Below are 26,161 nucleotides of genomic sequence, written 5' to 3' on the forward strand. Positions count from 1 at the left end.
CTGATATACTCCATCAGTGTTTTGTTTATTTTAACCAGGTCTGAATGCAATTGCCTTATATCTTCCTGTAGGTTCCTGGAAGTCATTTCTGAAGGTTGCATTGCTTTTTGCTGAACAGCTGAAGAACTTTCCCCAGTCAGTGTTTCTGCCGCACTTCTTGTAGCTGATTCTTTCCAAGTTTTCTGCATTTATTTATTCCTGGCATCCAAGCAGTGCACTTACTAGGCAGTTACTGAAATTTCCCAGTAACGCAAGTCTACTGGCCTTCTATGCTGAGTTTCTGTTTTCACACAGGGAGAGCTAAAAACAAGCTGTTACCCAATATGCAGCCATCTTGGAACCCTCCAGTTCCTTATTTCCTTTTAAAAGATGCAGGTAGCCCTGAAACTAGCTTTACAGTTACTAAAAATGAAGACATTATAATAGACATAAATACACACCACAACAGCCCGTATTCCACCAGTAAAAGTTCTTTAATGTTCAACGATCTGGTACCTTGGCAGTTCGCCTTCAAGGATCCTTGAAGGCGAACTGCCGAGGTACCAGATCGTTGAACATTAAAGAACTTTTACTGGTGGAATACTGGCTGTTGTGGTGTGTATTTTGCTGATTGCTATATTTCGTATGTTTTGGATTATAATAGACATATACTTGGCAAAAGGAATGATTTTGAAGTTCCAAAAAGGAGAAGAAATTGAGGCCAGTTTTGGACCGGTCCAAGTGAAATGTGTTTATTTTTACAAAGAAATTCTGCACTGTAATTCTTAAGAATCTGTTTAGATCAATTCAGCAAAATTTTTCAAAGACAGTGTTGTAAAAGTAGGATGTCTGGACATACTACATTTTTACAACAGTTTTTGCATATGACTGGCTATAAAATGCACTTTGCCTGAATGAGGCCATGGTACGGCAGCTCCTCTTTCCCCAAGGTGCAGTGACCTTGGAGACGATTCTATTAGCAAAGAAAAAGACAAAGCTTAATGCTAAGCATTGATATCAAATGAAAAAAAACACCCTAGCACAATGATAAAACATACTAAAATATGCAACTGAGGCAGAAATAGTACCGTTAGAATGCTAAATTACATAACTAGATCTTAAAGGGCCTCTTAAAGCTGTTGAGCATTGGGACCTTCTGTAGCCACCTAGGTAATAAGTTCCAAGGGCAAGCAATGGCAAAGAAATGAATCCTGATGATTTATTCCACACCCTTGTAACTACCTTCCTTCCCTTGGTGGCAAAGTGGAGGGCACAAGTGGGGACAGTATGGCATAAGCAGAGCTTTCTGATAGGGGGATTTATATATATATATATATATATATATATATATATATATATATATATATATATATATAATGTGTGTGTGTGTGTGTGTATATATATATATATATATATATATATATATATATATATATATATATATATATGGTTTCACTTCATAATATCGAAATGTTGAAATCTCAAATTTCAGCATTTTAAAACTATGAAGCCAAACCATTCACAATACTGAAACCCACAATCATGACTCACACAATCACAAACATACATACACCATACACCACTGCTTTTTGCTACTGCTGACTGATGATATTTTCTCCATAATTATTACTTTTTATCACTTGTTGATACTGGTACAATAATTCTTATTAATATATCTCTGTTTATACCTCTCTGATTGAATTCATCTGGCAACCAACAAAATTCCTGCTTTTATGTATATATTCTGTATATATTACTGCAATCAAATCAACTAAATTCCTGCTTTTATGTATATATTCTGTATATGTTACTGTAATCATTATGTGTAACATTATTTCTACTTCTGTACCAATTAATGTTTCATTTTTTTCTGTATCATTGTTCTTGCCAGAACTTTTCTCCCCAGGCCTCTACTAAAAATGGGCTCTTTAGGTCTAGTGGACTTTCCCGGAAAACAAATGCAATAAATAAATGAATAAATAATGCACTGTAACCATGAATTCAAGTCTGCATTGCCTTGACAACCATCTTGGTTGCACTGAGCTTGAGCCAGCTGCTAAAGTGTCCATTGCGAGATACTGCCGAAGGGGTTCAGGTGCCTAGGCAGCGAGACATTCCCCTGTGGTACATTTGACTGGGGACACATGGCTGAAGTGACAGTTAGTTGCAGAGAAATATGGCTGTTTGCAAATTCCCTGTGGGCAAAGAGAAGAATGTGTTACCATGCCCACAACTTAAATAACCAAATGCAGAGGGAAAAACAATGTCTATGGTCCTCAAGAGAACATGAAACAGCAGGCAATATGGCAGGCATCAGCAGCAGGCTGGCCAGAGGGTATGTCAGTGGCAGTAAAAATATAGTGCACAGTGGGCAGTGCCTTTATAATCGGTGTGTGTGGATGACTACCCCCTTCACAGTGTCTAGGGAACATTACCTATAACACATACTGGAGCATAAATGTGACTACAGTAGCCTGCAGGATTTCCTCCATGCTGTAGCACACTTCTACATGTTATAGTTACATAAGTGTGTACTGTACACTGAGCACAACACTCATTACTTCTTCTGCCGCTATGCATTTGGTTATTAAAGTTGTGAGCATGGCAGTGTGTGCTTCTCTTTGCCCACAGGGAATTTGCAAACAGCCATATTTCTCTGCAGCTAAATGTCACTTCAGCCATGTGTCCCCAGTCAACACTACCACAAGAAAATGTTTCGCTGCCTAGACGCCTGAACCCCTAACTGGGTTCAGGCACCTAGACAGCAAGACACTTCCCTGTGGTACATTTGACTGGGGAGAGGGGACACATGACTGAAGTGACATTCAGCTGCAGAGAAATACGGCTGTTTGCAAATTCCCTGTGGGCAAAGAAAAGTGCCCACTGCTATGCTCACAGCTTTAATTAGCTGCAGGAATGCATGGATCGTGCTATCCCAAGTAAAACCATGAATCACTCCTCCAAGAAAAGGAAACCAGTCTGGTGGACCCCTGCCATAAACAAGCTATACAACAGATGGAGAAAACTAGTACAGAAAAGAGTAAAATCCAAAGAAGGAAAGACATCCCTGATCAGTATCAGCAAGAAACTATGATCCCTCATTAAATCATCCAAGGCTAGTTTCGAAAGAAAAATTGCCAATGACTCCAAAGATAACCACAAAGCATTCTTTAGCTATGTCAAGAACCTATGTGGAAACTCTCAGATCTGCTCTGAGTTAGTACAGAATGGCACAAAATACACTGAACCAACTGATATTGCCAACATTCTGGCAGACAGGTTTAGTGCAAACTTCACCCCCCTTTCACCCCCTAAAGGGCCAATAACCATACCAGAAGAATGTAGGGTCCCATCAATCACTGACACACAGGTTAAAACAGCCCTATCCAAAGCCAAAAACACAGCTTCAATGGGACCGGACAATGTCCCAGGCTGTGTCTTACAAGAGCTCCAAAATGAACTAACTCCTCATCTAAACACACTGTTCAAACTCAGCCTCTCTACAGGCTACGTACCCACAGAATGGCGCACAGCAACAGTTATCCCACTCCACAAAGGTGAAGTCACAACGGACCCCGGGAACTATCACCCTATAAGCCTGACTAGCTTGGTCTGCAAGGCTATGGAGCGCATCATCATGGAACTTATTAACAGAGACATTGGGAACCTCCAAACCTTGGACCCTACCCAGTTTGGCTTTGTTAAGGGCAGATCATGCCTCCTAAACCTGGTGGACTTCTTTGAGACAGTTACCAAGGCATTAGATGAGGGAAAGGAGGTCCACACAGCCTACCTAGACCTCGCAAAGGCTTTCAACACTATTCCCCATTCTAGTATTATAGACAAGCTCACCAGCTTGAACATAAACCCCTACATCACAAGATGGGTTGCCAACTGGCTCATGGATAGAACCCACATGGTGAGAGTTGCAAGCTCTATGTTCGACTCTAAACCGGTTACAAGTGGCGTCCCCCAGGGCTCAGTCCTAGGTCCCCTCCTGTTCGGTATATACTTATCAGAGGTACAGGCAAGCATAGGAGGACTATGGCTGACCAAGTTCGCAGACGACTATAAACTAGGGGCCATAACTGATTCCCCGGCTGATACAGACACCCTCCAGAAGGGTCTCACTGAGATGGATATCTGGTGTCAAAATCATGGCCTCAAACTAAATGCCAAACCATGCATAGTCATCCTCTTTAGAAAAAACAAAGTACCCATGAACTACCACATAGGTGGTAGTCCCCTAAATACAGAAAATGTAATAAGGGATCTGGGGACCCAAGTAGATAGTAATCTCTCCTTTGATAATAATATTGCCAAGGTGGTTAGAAAATCCTTCTATGTGGCCCACCTAATCAGAAAAGGGTTCACATCTAGAACAAAAGAGCTTATTGTGCCTCTCTACTCATCACTCATTAGACCCATCATAGACTACAATGTTCCATTTGGGATGTACCTTACAAGACACCTGCAACAGCTGGAAAGACCACAAAAGTACCTCACCAAGAGGATTACTGGCCTCAAACAGATGCCCTATGCAGCCTGACTCAAGAAACTCCAGCTGTACTCGGTTGCATACTGCTTACTCAGAGGTGATCTCTGCCTGACATACAAGGCCATGCCCAACCCAGAATTGATGGACATGCGCCACCTAAAAAAAAAAAACAAATCCCGGAGAGCCACACGCTCTAGAGATATAAACCTCACCACAACGATAAATAGGACATACTGGAGGGATAGATTCCTGTCCCAGAGACTCCCCATGCTTTGGAACAGGATTCCAGTATATATCAGGCAGAGCCCCTCACTAACACTCTTCAAGAGAAACCTTGACGGGTGGATGGGAAACAGAAAATTTACCCTGGGGATTACTGCAGTGGCTCTGCTGGACAGTGGCACAGGGAACTAATGGCTCTGCTGTACAGGGGCACAGGGAACTAATCTAAGGGGTGGCGAAAGGCATCACATTCTAGCTAGGCTTATAAATGCCCTTGGGCAGATAGCCTAGTACTTACCTATGAACCTATGAACCTAAAACAGCAGGTGATCCCTGATAGATTCAGCTGTAGTATCAGTACCAAGAACATTAGTAGGGCAGGAAGTTAGGATCCAGCCAAAAATACTTTCCTTTCTATTGTCCTTTTATAAACGTTAAATCATCACATTTTAAGCTGCAACATGAGTTCCTATACATTAACATAGAAGAAAAGAAGCAAAATAACAATTTCCATAAACAGCTTCTATTATTATTGCCATGCAGTATGCATGCATTTTCTTTTTAGCTGTTTTCATTTGTTCAAATATTACATAAATTGTTCAATTTCTGCCTTTTCTTAAACCTCACTCCTCTTCCTTTACATTATTCTGCATGTACTGTTCACAAAAATTCCATTTATTTATATGAAAAATGTTCTGTTTTCTAAAGCTTCCAGTTCCAGTTATTTTATCTAATTAACAATATTCAAATCTTTTGTTACATTTGCTGTAGATTTTGATTTCCATTTTTTACTAATTGTTTTTTATGACAGCCAAAAGCATGAAACTTTGTAATGCCTTTCTATGTCTAGGCAATTCAAATCCTATATCCCAGCTCAAAAGAATAATTTCCTCAAGTTACTGCCATTTTTCCCTCTATTTCAGTCAAAGTTCTCTATAGGGAATTTTTAAAATCTGCAGTCTCATTACATTCCCAAAAATGTATTCCCAGGTGTCTATGTCTCCCTTCCCCATCACATTTCTAGCATCTATTATTTACTTGAATATAGAACCTCATCTACTAGGGATATAACATTTAACAATGCAAACACATCTGTGCAAAAATACTAAAGTATCCCCCTGGAGATACTTCAGGTGCAATTAACTGTTGGTAGGACACCCATTCAAGTCATTGCCAGCTACAGGAACCCTCCATGATTCAAGACACCCACTCTGCCAATTTGGATCTACTTGAGTCTATCAAGATACATCCAAACATTATTGGTTTGGGCAAATTTAACTACCCATCCATTGACTGGGTAAATTACTCGTGCTCAAACTCACTTCCCAAAGTTTCCTTGACTTTATTAACTCCAATGCCCTGGACCAGCTGGTTGACACCCCCACAAGGGGTGCCAACATCCTGGATCTGGTGCTTACCAATATGGGGGACCACTGTAGCACCCCCACTGTGAGGTCTTCCCTGGTGAGATCTGATCACAAATCATTCTCATTCAAAGTGACTATCACACCTGACCCCCTTCCCCCAGCAGCAACTAAACTAAAAAACTTCTCCAAAGCAGATTATAACCTCTTATGGGATGGTATAAATAGGTTCACTGCACCCCGCTCCCAATGGAATTGGCAACTATGCCGAATTCTACTTCCATATAAACACCTGTATAACTGCATTGACTCAGTCATACCTGATAGGACCAAACCAAGCTCCTCAAGGAAGAGCACACCTGCCTGGTGGACAACTGCCATTAACAGGCTTTAGAATAATAAGAAGAAATTACTGTCTAAGAGTACGATGGAGCGAGTCCTAAACTGGAAACACTCCCTCCTCAGCTTAAACAAGCAAATAAGACTTCTTGCAATGTCCTCCAAAGCAGACTATGAATCCAAATTAGTTTCCTCAACTAAGGACAACCATAAGACATTCGTTAGTTACATCCGTATCCTAAAAGGGAAAGCCCAGATTTGTGCCGAACTGGTAGTTAATAATAGCACATATACTGAGTCTGTGGACATCACTAACCTACTGGTCAACAAGTTCTGTGAAAACTTCACTCCCCTGTCCACACCACACATACACCATGACATCCCTACCACCTGTCCCTGACCTTGTATCTCTAAAGAGCAGGTTGTAAACGCCCTCTCTAAGACCAAAAACACAGCATTTATGGGACCTGATAATATCCCAGGCTGTGTCCTACATCAACTCCAACAACAATTAGCAATACAATTGGGTACTCTTTCCAATCATAGTGTAAGCCGCAGCTTCATCCCAGCTAAATGGAAAACAGCCACCGTTATTCCCTTGCACAAAGGTGGTGCTTCCCCTGACCCTGGGAACTATAGACCTATTAGTCTGACTAGCCTTATCTACAATGCCATGAAATGAATCATCATGGACCTTATCAACAGAGATGTAGGTAATCTCCAAACACTTGCCTCTACTCAGTTCGGATTTGTCAAAGGGAGATCATGCCTGTTAAACCTGGTGGACTTCTTTGAGACAGTCACCAAGGCCCTGGATGAGAGAAAATCTGTGCATACAGCCTATCTAAACTTACCCAAGGCTTTTGACACTATCCCCCACACAGGTATCATTGACAAACTTACTTACCTAGGTATCAACCCTTATATTGTTAGATGGGTCACTAACTGTCCCACTGATAGAACACATATAGTCAAAATAGGGGAATCCACCTCCAGCAGCAGACCTGTGACCAGTAGTGTTCCACAGGGATCAGTCCTGGGACCTCTACTGTTTGGAATCAATTTCTTCAAAGTACAAGCAAAAACTAAAGGTCTGTGGCTGACAAAGTTTGCTGATGAATGCAAACTGGGAGCGGTCATAGAATCATCAAATGATGTCACCATCCTACAAGAGGGTCTTATACAAACAAATGATTGGTGCCAAAGTCATGGCCTTGCTCTCAATGCAAAACTATGTATTATCATCCCTTTCAATAACAGCGATGTTACTGCTAACTACCACATCAACAGCAACACCCTAAGTACACACTCAGTGGTGAGAGACCTGGACACACAAGTTGACAGCAATCTTATCTTTGATCACCATGTCTCCACAGTGGTAAGAAGGGCATTCTGTATTGCTTATCTCATAAATAAGGGCATTGCCTCCAGAAAAAAAGAAGTTATAACTTCCCTGTACTCTTCCCCCATCAGGCCAATAATTGAGTACAATGCCCCTTTTGGTATGTACCTTTCCAAGCACCTGCTGCAATTAGAGAAACCACAAAGGTACCTCACAAGGATAATTCAAGGTCTTCAGCATCTGTCCTATGTGGATCATCTGAAATCATTGTCACTTTATTCTGTTTGATGCAGACTAATCATAGGGAATCCCTGCCTTGTATATAAGGCAATCTCTGACCCTGCTTTACTGGAAATGCTGAATATCTACAAGTCAAATGGCATATGGGTTACTTGCTCTAAAGATCCTTACCCTGGTATGTGACATTATTAGAACCTGCTGGAGGGACAGATTTGTATCCCAGAGGTTACCACACCTTTGGAACAGACTCCCTCTTCATGTCAAACAGAGCACCTCATTGTCCCTCTAAAAATGCACTCTAGATGATTGGATAGGTGGCTGTAAATTCACCCCGGGGTTCCACCTGTGTCCCTCTTGGACATGGGCATTAGGTGCTGATTGCGGAAATAAGGGTAGAACTTGGCTAGGCTTCTAAGGGCCCTAGGACCATTAGCCTAGTAACTTCCTATGATCCTATGATCTTATGAACCTTCTGGACTTAGTTGCATACTCGGGAGCCCTTCAGATTTCCTCCATTGTTCTTTTGTAAATTGCCTTTCTATTCTCTTTTCCCAATCTTTTCAAACTTCTCCTAATTGATTCTTATAATTATGTTCATTATTCTAATGTGCCCTAATAATTATCCCTTTTTAACAGTATCTTCTGTTCTAGATAAACAAAAATTCTACCAGAGCTGGTCTTACTTCCCAATCCATTTCTCTTTGCCTATACCCTTTCTTAGAAATTTCTGGTAGGGAAGGCAATGTCTAATATGCAAGCTAGGCTTTTGCTTAGCCTCATCCCACTCTATTACCTTGCTCTCCTGAGTTATTTTGTCTCAAAAATCTCCTTTTTAGTGACTTTATCATTTCTGTTAGCAGAAGTTATTCATTGAGCTAGAAGAAAACATTGTGTTCTAAGGTCAGCATACTGATCATATGCTTCTGCCCAATAACTGTTAAGTTCCCTCAGTACAAGCACATCACTTTTAGTTTTGGAAGTAACCCACAGTAATGGTTATTTGGTAGTATTTTTGGATGAGATGGGGAAATTTGCATGAAGATTAGAGTGATTGTCTTCAAAATGACCACCTTCAGGAAGCAAGAATAGATATATGCTGCATCAAGACAGGAAGCTAGGGGAGGAGGCGACAACATGCACTAAAGTGAATTTTGACAAATAATGGCAACATCTCTACTCTCACATCTTAATATCTTATAACAAGCTGGCGGATTTCTGTGTCATTCATGCATGAAGATAAATATGTTTCTGTTTAGTGTGGGAACTAATGCCAAAGAATGCTCAGTTTATTGCAGATGCTATGTGCATTTGTATGAATCAGTTTAAGCCCCTTTGCATACTACCACCTAAGGTACATGGCATTAAGTACATGGCATGCTGTAGGACACTATGAATGACTGAGGAAACTGAATCTGGATTTGGATCGATGTCACCACATACTATACTAGATGACCCACTGGTTTGAGTCCTGTTTGCAGACATTTGCCCAGGTTTGTAGAAATGGTTATGCTTCATCATACTAACATTCTGATGACAGTTCGTAGCCTGATTTGTGGCCAGAGAGGTTAAGGGCTTGAAACGATATGCCTGGGAGATGATAACTGAGACCAGAGACTGTGATTTCAAGCTCATAGCTGTGCAAGATAGAGGATTTGGACAAGTAAACAAAGTGTCGATAATCAGTGTTTGGTGTAGGAAAGAAGAAAGTCAACTGTCAGACCAGTAGTTAACAGTAGGCCAGCCTGTGACATCTGCAGCTTGTTTGAATCCGGAGGATAATTGAATGAACTTGATTTGATGGTGCAGGGTTTGGGTGGGGCACATATTAAGTATACAAAAATGACATAGCTTGAAGAGAGAGGAGGGATTGGATGGGAAAATAGAGAACTTTCTGTCCATGCCTTCTAACCCTAGTGCAAAGCCTAGACTTGGTTCTAGTATTCAGACAGTTACTTTTGGGACTGAGATGAAAGCTTCTAGATCATGGACATTAGAATGTAATTCTCCAATATAAACCTTCCAGACTGAGAGTATATAATGGAGATCACAGTAATTCTGTATATGTTAGAATCTCAAATGTGGAAGGGGGAGCTTGTACGTGTAGGAGTAATGTAGAATTACAGGTTATGAAGGTATCAGGTACATTCTTACAAGGTTCACTATATTGTTTCATGTGGTCTTACATTTGTGACCTTGTTAGTTTAGCAATTGTGACCTTTGTGTTCTGCCATTTACTTTTTAACACATTTATTGAATTATCGTTGGTGATCAAGAAGAGGAGGAGGAGTGTGAGGGCAGCACCAAGGATCAAATGGTGGAAATTGTAAAAGACTAATTGTGAGGTGGAGTTCAGGGAAGAGTTAAGACAGGCACTGGGTGGCAGTGAAGAGTTACCAAATAGCTGGGTAACTACAGCAGAGCTAGTATGGGAGATGGCTAGAAAGGTGCTTGATGTGACATCTGGACAGAGGAAGGACGACAAGGAGACATGGTGATGGAATGAGGAAGTACAGGAGAGTATACAGAGAGAGAGGTTGACAAAGAAGATGTGGGATTGTCAGAGAGATGAAGAAAGTAGACAGGAGTATAAGGAGATGAGGTGCATGGCAAAGAGAGAGGTGGCGAAGGCTAAGGATAAGGCATATGAAGAGTTGTATGAAAGGATGAACACTAAGGAGGGAGAAAAGGACCTGTACCGATTGGCTAGACAGAGAGACCGAGCTAGGAAAGATGTGCAGCAGGTAAGGGTGATAAAGGATAATGAGGGAAACATACTCACAAGCGAGGAGAGTGTGTTTAGCAGATGGAAAGAGTACTTTGAGGGGTTGATGAATGAAGAGAATGAGAGGGAGAGAAGGTTGGATGATGTGGGGATAGTGAATCATGAAGTGCAATGGATTAGCAAGGAGAAAGTAAGGATATCTATGAAGAGGATGAAGAATGGAAAGGCTGTTGGTCCAGATGACATACCTTTGGAAGCATGGAGGTGTTTAGGTGAAATGGCAGTGGAGTTTTTAACCAGATCATTTAATGAAATTTTGGACAGTGAGAGGATGCCTGAGGAATGGAGAAAAAGTGTTTTGGTACTGATTTTTAAGAATAAGGGTGATGTGCAGAGCTGTAGTAACTACAGAGGGATTAAATTGATCAGTCACAGCATGAAGTTATGGGAAAGAGTAGTGGAAGCTAGGTTAAGAAGGGATGTGATGATTAGTGATCAGCAGTATGGTTTCATGCTGGGAAAGAGCACTATAGATGCGATATTTGCTCTGAGAGTGTTGATGGAGAAGTACAGAGAAGGTCAGAAGGAGTTGCATTGTGTTTTTGTAGACTTAGAGACAGGGTGCCTAGAGAGGAGTTGTGGTATTGTATGAGGAAGTCGGGAGTGTCAGAGAAGTATGTAAGAGTGGTACAGGATATGTACGAGGGTAGTGTGACAGCGATGAGGTCTGCGGTGGGAGTGACGGATGCGTTTAAGGTGGAGGTGGGATTACATCAAGGATCAGCTCTGAGCCCTTTCTTATTTGCAAGGTGATGGACAGGTTGACAGACAAGATCAGATAGGAGCCCCTGTGGACTATGATGTTTGCAGATGACATTGTGATCTGTAGTGAGAGTAGGGAACAGGTGGAGGAGACCATGGAGAGATGGAGATATGCTCTAGAGAGAAGAGGAATGAAGGTCAGCAGGACTAAGACAGAATATATATGTGTGAATGAGAGGGAGGATAGAGGAATGGTGAGGATGCAAGGAATAGAGGTGGTGAAGGTGGATGAGTTTAAATACTTGGGATCAATAGTTCAGAGTAATGGTGAGTGTGGAAGAGAGGTGAAGAAGAGTGCACAGGCAGGATGGAGTGGGTGGAGAAGAGTGTCAGGAGTGATTTGAGACAGACAAGTACCAGTATGAGTGAAAGGGAAGGTCTACAAGAGGGTAGTGAGACCAGCTATGTTATATGGATTGGAGGCAGTGGCACTGACAAAAAGGCAGGAGTTAGAGCTGGATGTGGCAGAGTTAAAGATGTTAAGATTTGCATTGGCTGTGACGAGGGTGGACAGGATTAGGAATAAGCATATTAGAGGGTCAGCCCAGGTTGGAAGGTTTGGAGACAAAGCCAGAGAGGCAAGAATACGTTGGTTTGGACATGTGCTGAGAAGGGATGCTGAGTATATTGGGAAAAGGATGCTAAGGATGAAGCTACCAGGTAACAGGAAAAGAGGAAGGCCTAAGATAAGGTTTATGGATGTGGTGAGAGAGGACATGCAAGTGGTTGGTGTGACAGAGCAAGATGCCGAGGACAGGAAGAATTATTTTATTTTATTTATTTTACATTTGTTGACCGGGCTAGTCTACCTGGATACATGTCCTTTTTCAGTAGAGGCCCGGGGAGAAAAGCTCCCATAATTAACAGAAGTATAAGTTTACAATTATATACAAGAAATTACATTAATATAAAATCAAACAATAACAACATCGAAATATACAAGCTGTTAGTCAGGTAAACATTTGTTGAGATGACCAGATGACATAGATACCTGAGGAGATAGTAAGATACTGGATAAAGAATTGTGAGGTAGAAAGGAATTAGATACTAATGATCCTGTGGGAATTAGTCAGGGTTGGAACATGGGCATAACCATTGAGACTTAAGAAATTCTCTGAGATTAGTTTTGAATAGATTGAGTGAGGTCATGAGCCTGAGGTTGTTGGGAAGGGAAATGGAAACAGATATTCCGCTGTGGCGACCCCTAATGGGAACAGCCGAAAGATGATGATGATTGAATTATCACTTAAGACATAGGCAAACATACATTTATATAAAAGAAAACAAACCATATTAACATGTTCCTAGTTACAAACATTATACATCACTTTTTTTTATAACTATCATCAGTCCAACATTGCATTAATTGCTCAATTCCTGCCCCTCCTTAAATCTCACTCCTCACTAAAACTTCATTCTGCATGTATTGTCCCCACAAGTTCAAGTTTTTCGTTGTAATTTGCTCCTACCATTTTCTAAAGGTAACACAGTTCTGTTTTCTCTGTATGTACAGGGTGCATGAAGTAGGTGCATCCTAAGGCAGGGTATGCCATGCATTTCAAATGGAATTTCAGGCGGTTTCATTGGACAAACCTGAAGCTAAGATACAAGCGGGTGAAGTGCAACATGCATTTATCACAACTTTGAATAAAATAGTATATACAAATATCTTTATATAGGTGATAAAGCTGAGCACTTGCATGCTTGCACAATAAAACGCTTATCTGGTAGCTGATGCATAATATGCCGACTCAGATTTGTATACTTCACATTTATAGCCACTCCTCTGCTGCAGTTGCAATTAATCTAAATGCAACATAAAGTGATTGTGCTCAATAATTTGTTGCAGCATTATTTCTTAAAAAAAATCACTAGGGAAACTTCTAGAGGTGAGCATAACTAATTTTCTGTGTGTAAAGCAAAATGGTTTGATCAAACTAAGATTAATGTCAATGTTGTTAAATTTATATGTATACCAAAAGTGATAGCAAAGCAAGGATCAACATTATTCTTAAGTAACAAAGGGGATGTTACTTGTCTGCCCTCCCTTTCAGCAGTATTTGACAACAGATTTCTTGGAATGTGCTTTAGATACCTACTTCAAACATCTCTTAGCATGGGGTTACTAGAGTCTACAGAACAAATATCTGCACATCGGTCTGAAGTAGATAAATGGAACTGCAAGAGTGCTGGAAGTTTAAATTTCAGCCAGAAGCACTGCAGGTTAACACAACAAAACCACATAGATGTAGTGCACCGAGAAATGGGGGTGAGGTGGTGGCAAGGTCTTGTCAGATGTGTAAGAAGAAAATTGATATTATTTTTTGTATTCTATTTGTGCCCCCCCTGCCTGACAGTCATCAGTGTACACATGTCCAATTAGCCCATTTATTCCCTCAACAAGGTAACAGCCAATTGGCTCATTCATTCTCCTCATGGAGTGAGAGCCAGCCAAGGGAGAGCCATCATCTAGGCAGCTATCAGAGGTGTTTTTTGCTGGGCTGTATCTCCAGAGTTCCATAGTGGCAAAGCTAACAATACAGGCCTCAGTACATACACACTGCTGCACATGCCCATTTCCAGCTGCAGTGTATCATACTTGGTTGGCATGCTTCCTATCATTGCCAGAATGTTGCCAGCATTACACCTTTGTATTGTGATATACTTATATACTCCTCTAGGGCTCAGTACAGCAATGTGTCAAGCTGCTTCCCTTACCTCCCCTCATCTTTCCTCCCCATCCTCTCATACCTGGCACCTCTAACACCTGTGTCACTAGTCAGACTTATGTGATCTGAGTCATAGTCAGAGCTTTATCCATGGAGCTGGGACAACAAAGTAATGTTAGTTTGACATTGGGCTATCCAACATAGTATTTCCTCTATCTTCCAGGGTAATAGTGTCTCTTAGCAGATTCTGTTAACAGATATATGCCCTTAACTTATGAATGGGAACTGGATTCTGCAGTTTTTCAACATATGGCAAAGTTTTTGGGCATGCCAAAGGTAGACATATTTACTACTCATCTCAGAGGTTAACTGCCAACATTTTGCCTCCTGATTCAACCCAGGGCATCTGTAGACAGGATGCTTTTCTACTTATTGTTCTGAGGTTTTTATGTGGTTTGCCCTTCAGTTACTGTATTTCAAAAAGTGCTTCTTGAAGCCAGGCAAGACATATCACATCTAATTCTTATAGACCTTGTCTGGCCAAGACGATCTTGTTCTTCTCTTCTGATACAGGTCAGCACACAGCCATATTGGCAAATTCCCTGTAGTGAAGAAACTAGTGACTCAGCAGCAGGGCAGAGTTCTACATCCCATCATCAAGTCCTTCAGCTTGTCAGTCTGTGGCATAGAATACTGACTGGACAATAATCCATTTTTTGTAAGGGTTCAATGGTTGGAATGAGGCTAAAAAGTCTAAAACATGAAAATCATATCTTCAAAAGTAGAAGTTGTTTGCAATGGATCTAGACCTTTTAAGGATACCTAAATAAGAATGTCCAGTTCTGCGACTGCTTGATCTATGTCATGTCATCTTTTTCAATAATCTAACTTATTCTTCATTCAAGTTTCATTTTCTGTATTTTCTAGATGTATCTTTGCATTCTGTCACATAGCAGCAAATCCTTCAATTAAGTTCTTCCTTAAAGAAGTCCTGCATTTTAAAAAAATTACATCCCAGGACTTGAATTTTATACTGGAAGGTTGACTCCATCTCCATCTGAAGCAATAGATTATTTGCTAGTTGCAGTCATTCTACGAAGTAAAATTTCTAAAAGAATTTCCATACTGCAAGTATTAATATACGACACCATACATTTTTCTACAATGGAGGAGTAGAGGTCAGTGAAGAATAATCCTTCTGTTATACTAACAGTTGTATCACTAAACCAGTTTATTCATTTACCAACTTTCTTCTCAGACTATCATAATGCTGAAAGCATCTCTTGCTTAATTTGGCTGTGCACATACAGCTGAATACTATAATAGAGTGACTCACTACAGTAAGCGCTCAGTTAACCAGAACTCAAGCAACCAGAAAAAAAATTGAAGAAATACAGTACAATTTTCATCTGCTGCTCCTTCTGCCCCCCCCCCCCCCATAGAAACATACCTTACAGTTTGGTTTTAGAGTTTTAGAGTTTTAAAAAGGAAGATAGGAATAAATTCCCTCTCTCCCCAACCTTTGAACAAGTCAAACCAAACAAATAGTATAGGGTACAGTATTAGTCAGGCCTATTTTTAATAGTAACTCTCAAGCAACAAGAAACTACAGTTATCCGGCATCTACCAATCTCCACGGGTGCCAGTTAACCGAGAGTTTACTGTATTTTAGAAAATGTTATTGCACAAAACAAGAGCTTTCAATGTGTCTGGCTCATTGTATTGTCTTCTGTTACAAAAATACAGCTGACTACAGCATGGCCCTGTTAGAGCACATTCTACTAGGGCTATAACTATGTCTGCAATGTGTACTTTATATGTTTCCACTTGGGCTATATTAGAACCAACAACATAAGACTACTGACCATACTTTCACAAAGTACTAAACACTTAAAGGTTAGTCTAGGTATAAAACAGCTTTTGACATGACTGTGCTTCAAAGGATCCCGTAGCTCTCTGCCTCCTAAAAGCACCCTTGTAACGCTTGGCACTGTATCTAAATATTATGATTTATAGCTACAGGGAAGTATGATTTCAAAAGATCCCGTAGCTCTCTGCCTCCTAAAAGCACCCTTGTAACGCTTGGCACTGTATCTAAATATTATGATTTATAGCTACGGGAAGTATTATTTCAAAGGATCCCGTAGCTCTCTGCCTCCTAAAAGCACCCTTGTAATGCTTGGCACTGTATCTAAATATTATGATTTATAGCTACAGGGAAGTATTATTTCAAAGGATCCCGTAGCTCTCTGCCTCCTAAAAGCACCCTTGTAACGCTTGGCACTGTATCTAAATATTATGATTTATATCTACGGAGAAGTATGACACTTGTGTGATGTAACAATAGATCATGGAGGAGATGACACTGTAACAATAATTGTCCTTACAGCCCTTCCTATTTTTGAGATTATTTATCAGCTTTCTGTTTTATATTTTCTAGTTTACAATAGTTTTGGACACTGGTTGCTGGTATATTGTAGAAACTGCTTACTTTATGGAATTATTCAGGTACACTCATGTGCAACTTTGTGCCACAAACTTTGTGATTTATTAACCTCAAAGCACTAAAGAGAACACATGCAAAGGTTATTTATATATGGGGATTGTCATGTATCTTCACCGTACCAGACCAGTGTTAGCCTTCATGGGAGAAAAAACTTACTGTAGAAGAAATGGCTGAATCAAAACAGCTTTTATGGCTTACAGCTAGAGTGACATCCTTGAATTAAATTTATCACTCCTGTGATCAGAGAAGAAGTTTTTTTCTGTATTTTAGTTATCATACACTAAAACATATCTAGGTGGAGGTGTTGTATATGCTCTGGAATGATTCCCTATTCCATACGCAATATTTGGATCTGGAAATGGAAGATGGTCTTATTTTTTGTATTCACGTTTCACATATTGCATCACACAAGTCTCTTCTGCCAATATCCTGATTTGCTAGACTTGATACCAGGATATAAGGCACCATCAATGTCATTACTTTATATGACTGGGGAGGTGGGAAAGGAAAGAGCATGGATGGCAAAGTTTGTTTTTATATACTGATGAACTGTACTTGCTTGTTATAGGCAGTGTGATAACTTTCACTTCATGTGCTGAACACATTGTTGGATTGAGCATTCACAATTATCCTTAAAGTTTGGCACTTGATGCAGAAAGATGTGATACTCCACTGTCACTATTATTAAATGGTGAATATGAGATGGGAAGAAACAGACAGTAGTTGGAGTTTTTTTTTTATTGTTCATGAGCCAAACCTACAAACAAAAACAACCACTGACTGGTGAAGCAAATCATATTGTACAAAGTAAAGATTATTTTGGTCAGTGAATGTGTGCATATACCAGTGCATGGTTTACTATCAAAATGTAGAAGTGCAGTTAGGCGAACATGGGAATGTCGAATGTATGTTGGCTGATTCCTGTATTACCAAACTGCAATTCTACAAACGTCCTTTAGGGAATGCCACTGTGCATTTGCTCATATGAGGTCAACATTATAAACAGAGATCTCGGTACAATACAGATTGGGAAATTTACCCTTTTTCTCACTCTCGGAGTTGGAATATATAATTTGCAGGGGGTGTGGGGGGGGTGCAGCCACCCAAATGGGGGATGCAGGGGGGGCTTCCCCCTGCAAGAACATGAATTAAAGTGATGTGCAGTACTCAACTGCGTATGTTCATACTGCTGGGAAGCAGGCAGGTAAGTGTCAGCAGGTAAACATTCGGAAATGTCAAAGCCTTTGGTTCAGTCATTTCGAATTGATGTGTTTTCGACATGTTTACCTAATTAGTATACAGGAATTTGGATTTTTTTTCGATGTTTTTGTATAAAATGTTTTGATGTTTGAGATTTTGATAGTAAACCCTAGTGCACATGTTCATGCATGTATCTGTGTTTATTTGTATGTGTGTGAACAATTGTGTGCAAGGGTGCTTGCGTATATGATGCTGTTTGAATGCGTATGTGTATGTATGTGAGTGTGTGTGTGTGTGTGTGTGTGTGTGTGTGTGTGTGTGTGTGGTGTGTGTATGGTGTGTGACTGTGTCAAGGAATATCTGTATATGTATGTGTATGTATGATTTCCTATCTTTATTAGCTGAAAAAGCTGCTATGACTCAGTTTCTCAGGTTCAATGGTGAAAAAAGAATTGAAGAACACTATGGGGATGGTTTTATTTAAACTCTCTGCAGCAGAGTTTAATTTGCTTTAGGGGCAGTATGTAGAGTTTTGATTTATTTTACCAAGTATTTGAGCAAATAATGCATTTCATCAGAGATGTTACTTGTTTTATTAATGTTAAAAGAAAAGTTTGTTTTTATTGGCTTCAAATCAAAAGTGGTGTACACTTTTGTAAATATTTTAAAATGTGAAGCTGTTGATGAATGGGAGTTTTGATTCTTGGTTTTATTGTTTCAGCTTGTGTAGGATATGGATTATAGAATTCCAGCTGTCTGTATGCAAGTAATTTCATATGATATGGATTATAGAATTCCAGCTGTCTCCATGCAAGTAATTTTGCTAATGATGTGTTAGTATGTGTCACTATTATTAGGGTTGTAATGTTCTATGCCTGTATAGGGATAAAGAAATGAATGGGTAACAGAAAAGCTTACATTGATTCTAAAGTATTATTGGAGCATGACGAAAACGTCAGGACCACTTTCCAGGCCTTTGCAGTACTGATATGTTAGAAAGATGGTGTCATCTTTCCAGCAGGCAGTCTTCAAAGTTTTAGTGATGCCTGGAGTACACCCTCTATTGCCTTATTTAGGAAGTGAAAAATCCTTTTAATCTTTTGCTATGTGTTTCACCTTCTACCACTCTGTTTGCACTGTGATTCTTAAAGGTCATTTCTTAACAAATCCCCCCTCGTTCCAAGTTGTAGACAGCTTCTGAAGTTATCCTGTAACTCTTTATACAGGACTGTAGCAGAGATTATTTTGTATTCAGAGCTTCATACTGTTGCCGCTCCACATTTGGCATTTAAAAATTCAAACAGTTCTCCAAATGTTGCTTGTACACATTTCAGAAATAATTTTCCGCTCTTGCCCCTACAACCAGCAAAATAAGTTGTTTTCTGATGTGATATCATTATTCAAACCAGCCCGTATACATACTTATTGAAAAGGCATTGGCTTAGACATTTAGATCTACTTTTTACCTATATGAGCCATAACGTTTCTAAAAACTGTTCAGAAGCGATGTGCCAAGTAAGATGAATAATATGCTTATTACACATTTCTAGACTTACACCAAGTGAGAAAGCAGGTGTAACTACTATGTTCCTGGCCTTTGCTATTAGGAGCTACTTTAAGTGACAGTTTAAAAATTGTGCTTGTGGTAGAGACTAGTTAGAATAATCTTAACATATGTCAGCACAAAACATAATGGGCAAATGCTTAGAAACTGTGGCTACTATACTGCATATAGGTAATTCTATCCCTGACCTCTCCCTTAGGTAATTTTGAAAGTGTGAGTGAGGCAAATACTGCAGTTTCACTATATCTTGTTAAGGGTCATAAGCTCTAAGCTCTTACCTTCTTTTTTTTCGTTAGCTCTAACAGAAATGTTTCCCCTCAATTTTGTTTCCTTTGCTGTATGACTTCAATGCAGGGGTCACCATTCAAGGCACCAACTGCGCTTGCTATAACTCTATATGAGGTACTCAATAAATTGTCAGTAACTGTGTTCCAGCCTTCATAGTAGTTGGTTCTGTATGAACAATTTTGAAACACTTTGGTTAAAACCTTTATGTTTATTGATTATTTTTGTACTAAAAATTTCAGAAATACCTATTATAGTTGAACAAATAAATATAAAATATAGACCTTATAGGTATTATATATTTAGGCTGCATGTGCTTCATGGTTTCGGGTGATGGCTTATGTGTCGAAGATGAAGTGACCTCTGTGTTACTATAAAAAGTAGAAGGAGTGTTTGAGGATTGCTCACAGTAAGAAAACTATGATGTTGTAGCTGTTTGGTTTTGTAACTGCTATTTTTTTTTTCAGTTGTGTTAGAGGTACATTTGATGAATTCTTGCTCATGAAAAAGGATGAGAACAGTTTTGTACCCTCTGCATTAGTTATTAGTCTAGAAGACAGACACTGTTTTAGCATCTTAACTGGGAACAATGGCAAAAATGATTTTTTCCCTAAATCTCCATTGTGTTGAATGAATGTCTGCAGTTTAACAGCATGACAGTGTTTGTCAGGCAAAGAGCAGAAGCTGAAAACCTGATATTTAATACATTATTATTTAAGAAAGCCCTGGATAATGTAACCTTCTAGATGGTTTTGTTTTACACTTGATGCTACAGCACAAATGTCTGGCACAGACGTTAACTTGTCCGTAACTGAGTAACCCATAGCTTTTGTAAGTGCTATAGTACAATGCAGTGCAGTTTGCAAGCAATGGTGATATGTAACTGCTAGGAGATAGTGGGAAACCTACTGATTGTCCCCAGACAGTTGATCAGTCTTCAGAATGTCATCACTGGATGGTCCTAAGGGTCTTATAATGGCAGATCAGCTCTGCGTAGAGAAAGAAGGTGTGTTGCCTTTTTATCAGTTTCTTCTTCTTCTCTGAATTTGTGCATTTCAGAGCTGAGAGGAGTGAGATTCTGTTCCCATATCACCCACTCTGAAAAAAATTTTTTATGTTTTGTGACCTTTCATGTGTCATTGTTTTTAGTAGAGACCTCTATAGATTTTAGATGTTTAGAGATGAATAATCATGTCACATTTTAATTAAATGAGATATGATCATTCATAGGCATCTCCATCATAAGGATGCTACTATTTGTTGGCAGAGTAACAGGCTGACAGATGGAAGTACAAGACACATGGCAGAAAAACTGCACATGTCTATGTGACATTGTACAAATGTTCTAAGATCTACACTCACTACCTGAAAATCTACATTTTTCTTTTGTGATGGACTTCATCTGATGACCACAGTTAGAACTTCAGTACCTACACCCTCCCCCCCCATACAATGCAAGGTACTGGGTTCACTCTTTAGAGGTTTTGACCTTTGTTTTGTGTCATAGCTGATGCAGGTTTGATTAACAGTCTTGGCACTGGATGAACCAGCAGTGGAGAGAAAGAAGAGAGTAGCTGATCCTGGCTTGCCCATCCCGAGTGGAGGACATTGGCACATTGCTGGACTCCTGCACAAGAGCTCTATCTTTCAAAAGGACCCAGGAATGCATCCATCTCACAAGGAGAAATTAGGGCATGGGTGTGCAGAAGTTTGAACTGGCAGAGACCCATGTTTTGGCCAATAGGGGGAGGATCAAAAAACTCAAGTCCTGCTAGCTAACACTAATGATCCCAGGTTCTCTACTGCCTCTCTTGGCATCCCGGGATGCTGCATGCCAGGAGAACAAATTGCTGAATAAGGGATGGGGGCTTGATGGTTATGAGATGTAGGTAAGAGATGGCGACCAAAATATTTACTAAGAAAATTATAAGTTGGGTTCCCTGAAAGCTCATTGTAAATCTGATTGAAAAAGAAAAGTGTCTCACACACCACCAGCACAGGTAGAGACAGCTGGGTTCAGATTCAGAATACAGCATTAAAGGCGTTATTATTATTATTATAGTTCATTTTACTTACAGTTTTGGTCTAATGCTAGTATTTTATTTTCTTTGTTTTATTCATTTTTTACTAAACTCATATTTTATAACTATTTGTATAAAATCTTTACTCCTTTGCTTTTTGCTTGTTTTTCAGGCTACATTTTCTCGGTTATTATATATTTTTAAATATCAGCAACATTTATTTAGTTTTAGATAGCTTGATAAACAATTGTTTATACTTAAAAAATAAATGCAGAATTTGCAGGTGTGAGTAATATCATCATGGTTTTGAAATAAACCTCACTATTTACAGTCGAATAAATAAATGTACAGCATATCCACATGCAAACAGTTAAATATATATTTCCCTAAAAGCCAGATATAAAATCATAATACGCCAAATACAGAAATGTGAAAAAGGATCTGGATTATATCCTTTACAACAATGTTCACAAAATATTTTTTCTTGCCATCTTTTAACGTGGGTTTCTTTGGGGAAAGTTAAAGGCATAGATTCAATTTCAAGTTCACTCTTCAGATCTTAAATATCTTACTGTCTTTTATAATTTTGTCTTTGATTGTCCTTTCATTAACAATTATGTGTCTGCAGTTTCTGCTGGTATTTATTTTTCCCCATAATCACATTTTATTAACAGCTTGAATCTTACAGAAAACCAATGTTAAATGACAGTATGCTTTTATGAAGAGAAAACAGCAGAATATAATGTAAACAAAAAAAAATAACAAAATGTTTCATCTTTAAGCATCACTAAATTATATACCAATTAAATTCTGAATATTTTGAATATAATACTATAATACTAATATACTAATCCAACTATAAATCTGGGTGACTGACAATGAACGGAGAACTTATGACCCTAGAATGAATACAAAATAAAGCTGCTTGCTAAACTACTCTGTAATTATGTTGCCAGTTAAACTTTATAATTCAGGACATCCAGTTTTGCTTCATTTCTCTCATCTTCTTTATTCCCTGTTTGATAGATCCAGTTTACAAAGCTCATTCATTAACCTACCAGTTCTGATTTTCAGTGCCCGTTATCAAGTCCATACTGTACATGCATTTTGTTCTTATGTGTAAAGCAACTAAGTATTTAAGATGGATGGCATTGTGCACTTCTGCTTCCTTTGTAGCTTTCTATATCCCTAGCTGAGAAAAGTTTTCAGATGCTATTTGTGGGGGGAAATACCCCACAGTAATAAATATTGCTGTATTCATGGCTTATCTCAACTAAACACAATTTGGTCTTTGATTCAGAAGAGTTTATTAGAGGTGACACCCCAACAAAACTGTCATACCAGTCCTTGGGCTGGATGAGAAGTAAATGAAGGCTGTTAGTGGCATGGAAGTCAATAAAAAGTCCTCTGCATGATGCACCACGGGGGCAGTAGTGCAGGTCTACAACACTTGCCCTTACTTACTGAACTTATCACAGTAAGGCCAACGATCACAAACACCTCCTCAGACGCCACCATGCATTTTTGTCATACAGCAATTGTTACTGGAAGGAACGGGTACACTGAGCATCCATTTATTTAGTTAATTGTCCTTTTGATGACTGAGGTAGCCCCATTAGGATGATGACCTCTTTTCAGTGGAGACCTGAAGTGGTATTTATACTGCTAGAGGAAATTTGGCTAAGGCATTGGGGTATTTCCCTTACTCTTTTTGATAGGTACCATGGGATCTTTAACACCCACCTGAGCTACCACCAACTCAAGCAGATGGGACCTTGGTTTAATGTCTCATCCGAAGTTACACACACTGCTGTCATCATTTTCATATTTGTATTGACCCTTGTTCTGCACTGTTTTATTAATTTAAGCTTGCTTACACAAATCATTTACCATGTTAGCAGCATTCCCAGTTACAAAGTATATTGCATTTATTGGTAGACATTCTTTACAAATAACTTCCATGGCCTGTTATGTGCTGTAATTTTTTTGAATGGCAGTATTATCATTTTCAGTGTTCTGATGGCGAAGAGTATGTGACTGAAAAACATAAATCAGTTTCCTTTCCTTAGTTGTGCATGACAGACAGTGAGGGCCGACTCTCCCCTCCTTTTCACTCTTCTTGACTCATGTCATCACCGCTGAGAGGTATTTGTGGTGAAATAGGACAGCTGATAAGTGCTGTTGCTAAGACTCGGAGCTTTTTAGCGAATACTCAGCTGTTGTTTGACTACTATTGTTACCACTTTTTATGCTGAGCTGCATTGGGTTTCATACTCAGCGTCACCTCTGATCTGGCAGGAAAAACACAATGTATTCTATTCTTTCCTTATGGAAAATGCACAACCATATTACCCTTGAGCTGTTTTTGGTCTGGCTTCAAGAAATGGTTCTGTGACACATGTAGTCATTTTTTTATTTGCTCACACATTTTCCCGTTTGACATTTTATTTATTTATTTTTTATATGTGTGTGTGTGTGTGTGTGTGTGTGTGTGTGTGTGTGTGTGTGTGTGTGTGTGTGTGTGTGTGTGTGTGTGTGTGTGTGTGTGTGTGTGTGTGTGTGTGTGTGTGTGTGTGTGTGTGTGTATTATGTGACATACTGAGCTAAACTGTGGGATGTGATGCCGATCCTATTTGGGTGTGTATGTATTTATTAATTATTTGAGAAGAAATGTTATTTTCTGCAGTGGTGGGTGGTTGAAGTTGCATTGTTTTTTTAATGGAGAAGATGGTGAATGAAGGCATTTTTTTTGGCTGTGGGTGTACATATACCTGTGGACATATATGCACAGATAATGTTTTTACCACATTCATATCCAGATAATGTTATACAAATTATACCAAGGAGGTAAATAATACAACCTTGTTTAGCAGCACATTTTCCTAGTCAGATCCTTATGGTACTTACCACCACTTTAGACAGGTCCAGTGCGGGCTCCTTGGGCTTTTCAGGTACTGGTTCGAGTACTACTGCAGGTGCTGGCTCTGGTACTTTAGCTTTGGCTGCTGGTTCTGGTGCTTTTGTCTTAGCTGCTGGAGCAACAGGTTTTCCAATTGGCTTTTTTGCTGGCATTTCCTTCTTTGGAGCCATAGTAGTGTTATCTATAGGAACCTGAACAGCACTAGTGAAAGAGAGAGAGAGAGAGAGAGAGAGAGAGAGAGTGTGTATGTATGAGGGAGATCTGAAGTTCTATGTTCAAATGTGCCAGACCTTTTATACTGCTGTTTGCTGCAGCGTAATGCTAGAATGTCTTCTGAGGAATTCTTTTGACAGGACTGAAAAAGGATTGCAACATTTATGTGATCTAAGAAAAGAGCACAGTTTTTCACCTGCTGAATTAATAAGTCTTTCATTCATGTGTTGAAGCAGATATTTACAAACACACTTCCAAACTTGTACTAGGCTATATTGAGATGCTTAAACAAACATATGTGTAATGATTAGTGCAGAAGAACCATATGAAATAAACATTACCCATCCTCATATAAAACATGCAAATAACATGACACACACTCATCTGTCCAGTTTAGCCCTCTTTTTACAGCAACATACAGGAATACATAAATGAACATCATCTGCACAATGAAACAAAATTGTATTCATATTAGTTACTCTTAGTTAGTTACTTAGAGTTACGTTAGTTACTCTTTTTTAAATGGTTAACTGATACCAAAGCGCTCCCTGGAAATGTTAAAAGCAGCAATAATAACAGGCTGCAAGCAAAACAATCTCAGTGGTTGTGAATATTACTATAACCATCATAAGTATTACAAGACAATACAATTTTACTATAACCATAAGTATCACAAGACTTAATACAATTTTATTATGACTATTAATGACATTTGTTTCTTTGATACAGGCTAACAAACAATAATCAATGTAAACTAGAAGTTCATACAGTATAATCTGATTACAGTAGCAACACTTACATTTTTCAGGTGGAAAGGAAAATAGTTTTAGATATGAATTGTCTACGACACTGTACTGATCTCCATTATTTTAGCAGTTTTACATTAGATGCCCCTATCCTTCCTTCCAAATCTCCTTTAATATCTGCACAGCCCCCATTTGCAGTGTGACCATCTGCTGCTTTCTAGGTACCCCCATCCTGGCCAGCACATCTAGCTTGCTGTCTGGACATGGGCCACCACTGTGAGGTGGAGACCTTACTTCAACCCTCTGGCAGGGGATATTAAAGGGTATGTGGAGGAGCACCATCTTAAGAACATACTGGGGATATTTTCCTGACCTTCCCATCTACCTGTACATGCTGATAGGTACATTGTTTGCAGTATTGATGTGACATGAAAGATCATTCCTGGCTATCTAGTCCCTCCATCCCACTTGAGCTCTGTGTACTCCTTGGCAAGCTATAACTAATGCTA

General features: G+C 39.4%; 1 protein-coding gene across 2 annotated transcripts in view; it reads right to left on the bottom strand.

The window, feature by feature from the left end:
- LOC122811713 (myosin light polypeptide 6) overlaps window positions 1-24,945 on the bottom strand; it is a 262,424-nt gene extending 237,479 nt beyond the window's left edge. Inside the window, exon 1 of one of the 2 annotated variants that reach the window (XM_044083740.1) lies at window positions 24,681-24,945. In XM_044083740.1, coding sequence (XP_043939675.1) covers window positions 24,681-24,863 — 183 coding nt within the window. In that variant the 5' untranslated portion in view covers window positions 24,864-24,945. The remainder of the gene's footprint in view (window positions 1-24,680) is intronic. The other variant, XM_044083739.1, reaches the window with a different exon arrangement.
- Between the last annotated feature and the right edge of the window lie 1,216 nt (window positions 24,946-26,161).

This window comes from Protopterus annectens, chromosome 9.part0 (genome assembly GCF_019279795.1).
Source record: "Protopterus annectens isolate FY-2018-M chromosome 9.part0, PAN1.0, whole genome shotgun sequence".
NCBI classification, from domain to species: domain Eukaryota; kingdom Metazoa; phylum Chordata; order Ceratodontiformes; family Protopteridae; genus Protopterus; species Protopterus annectens.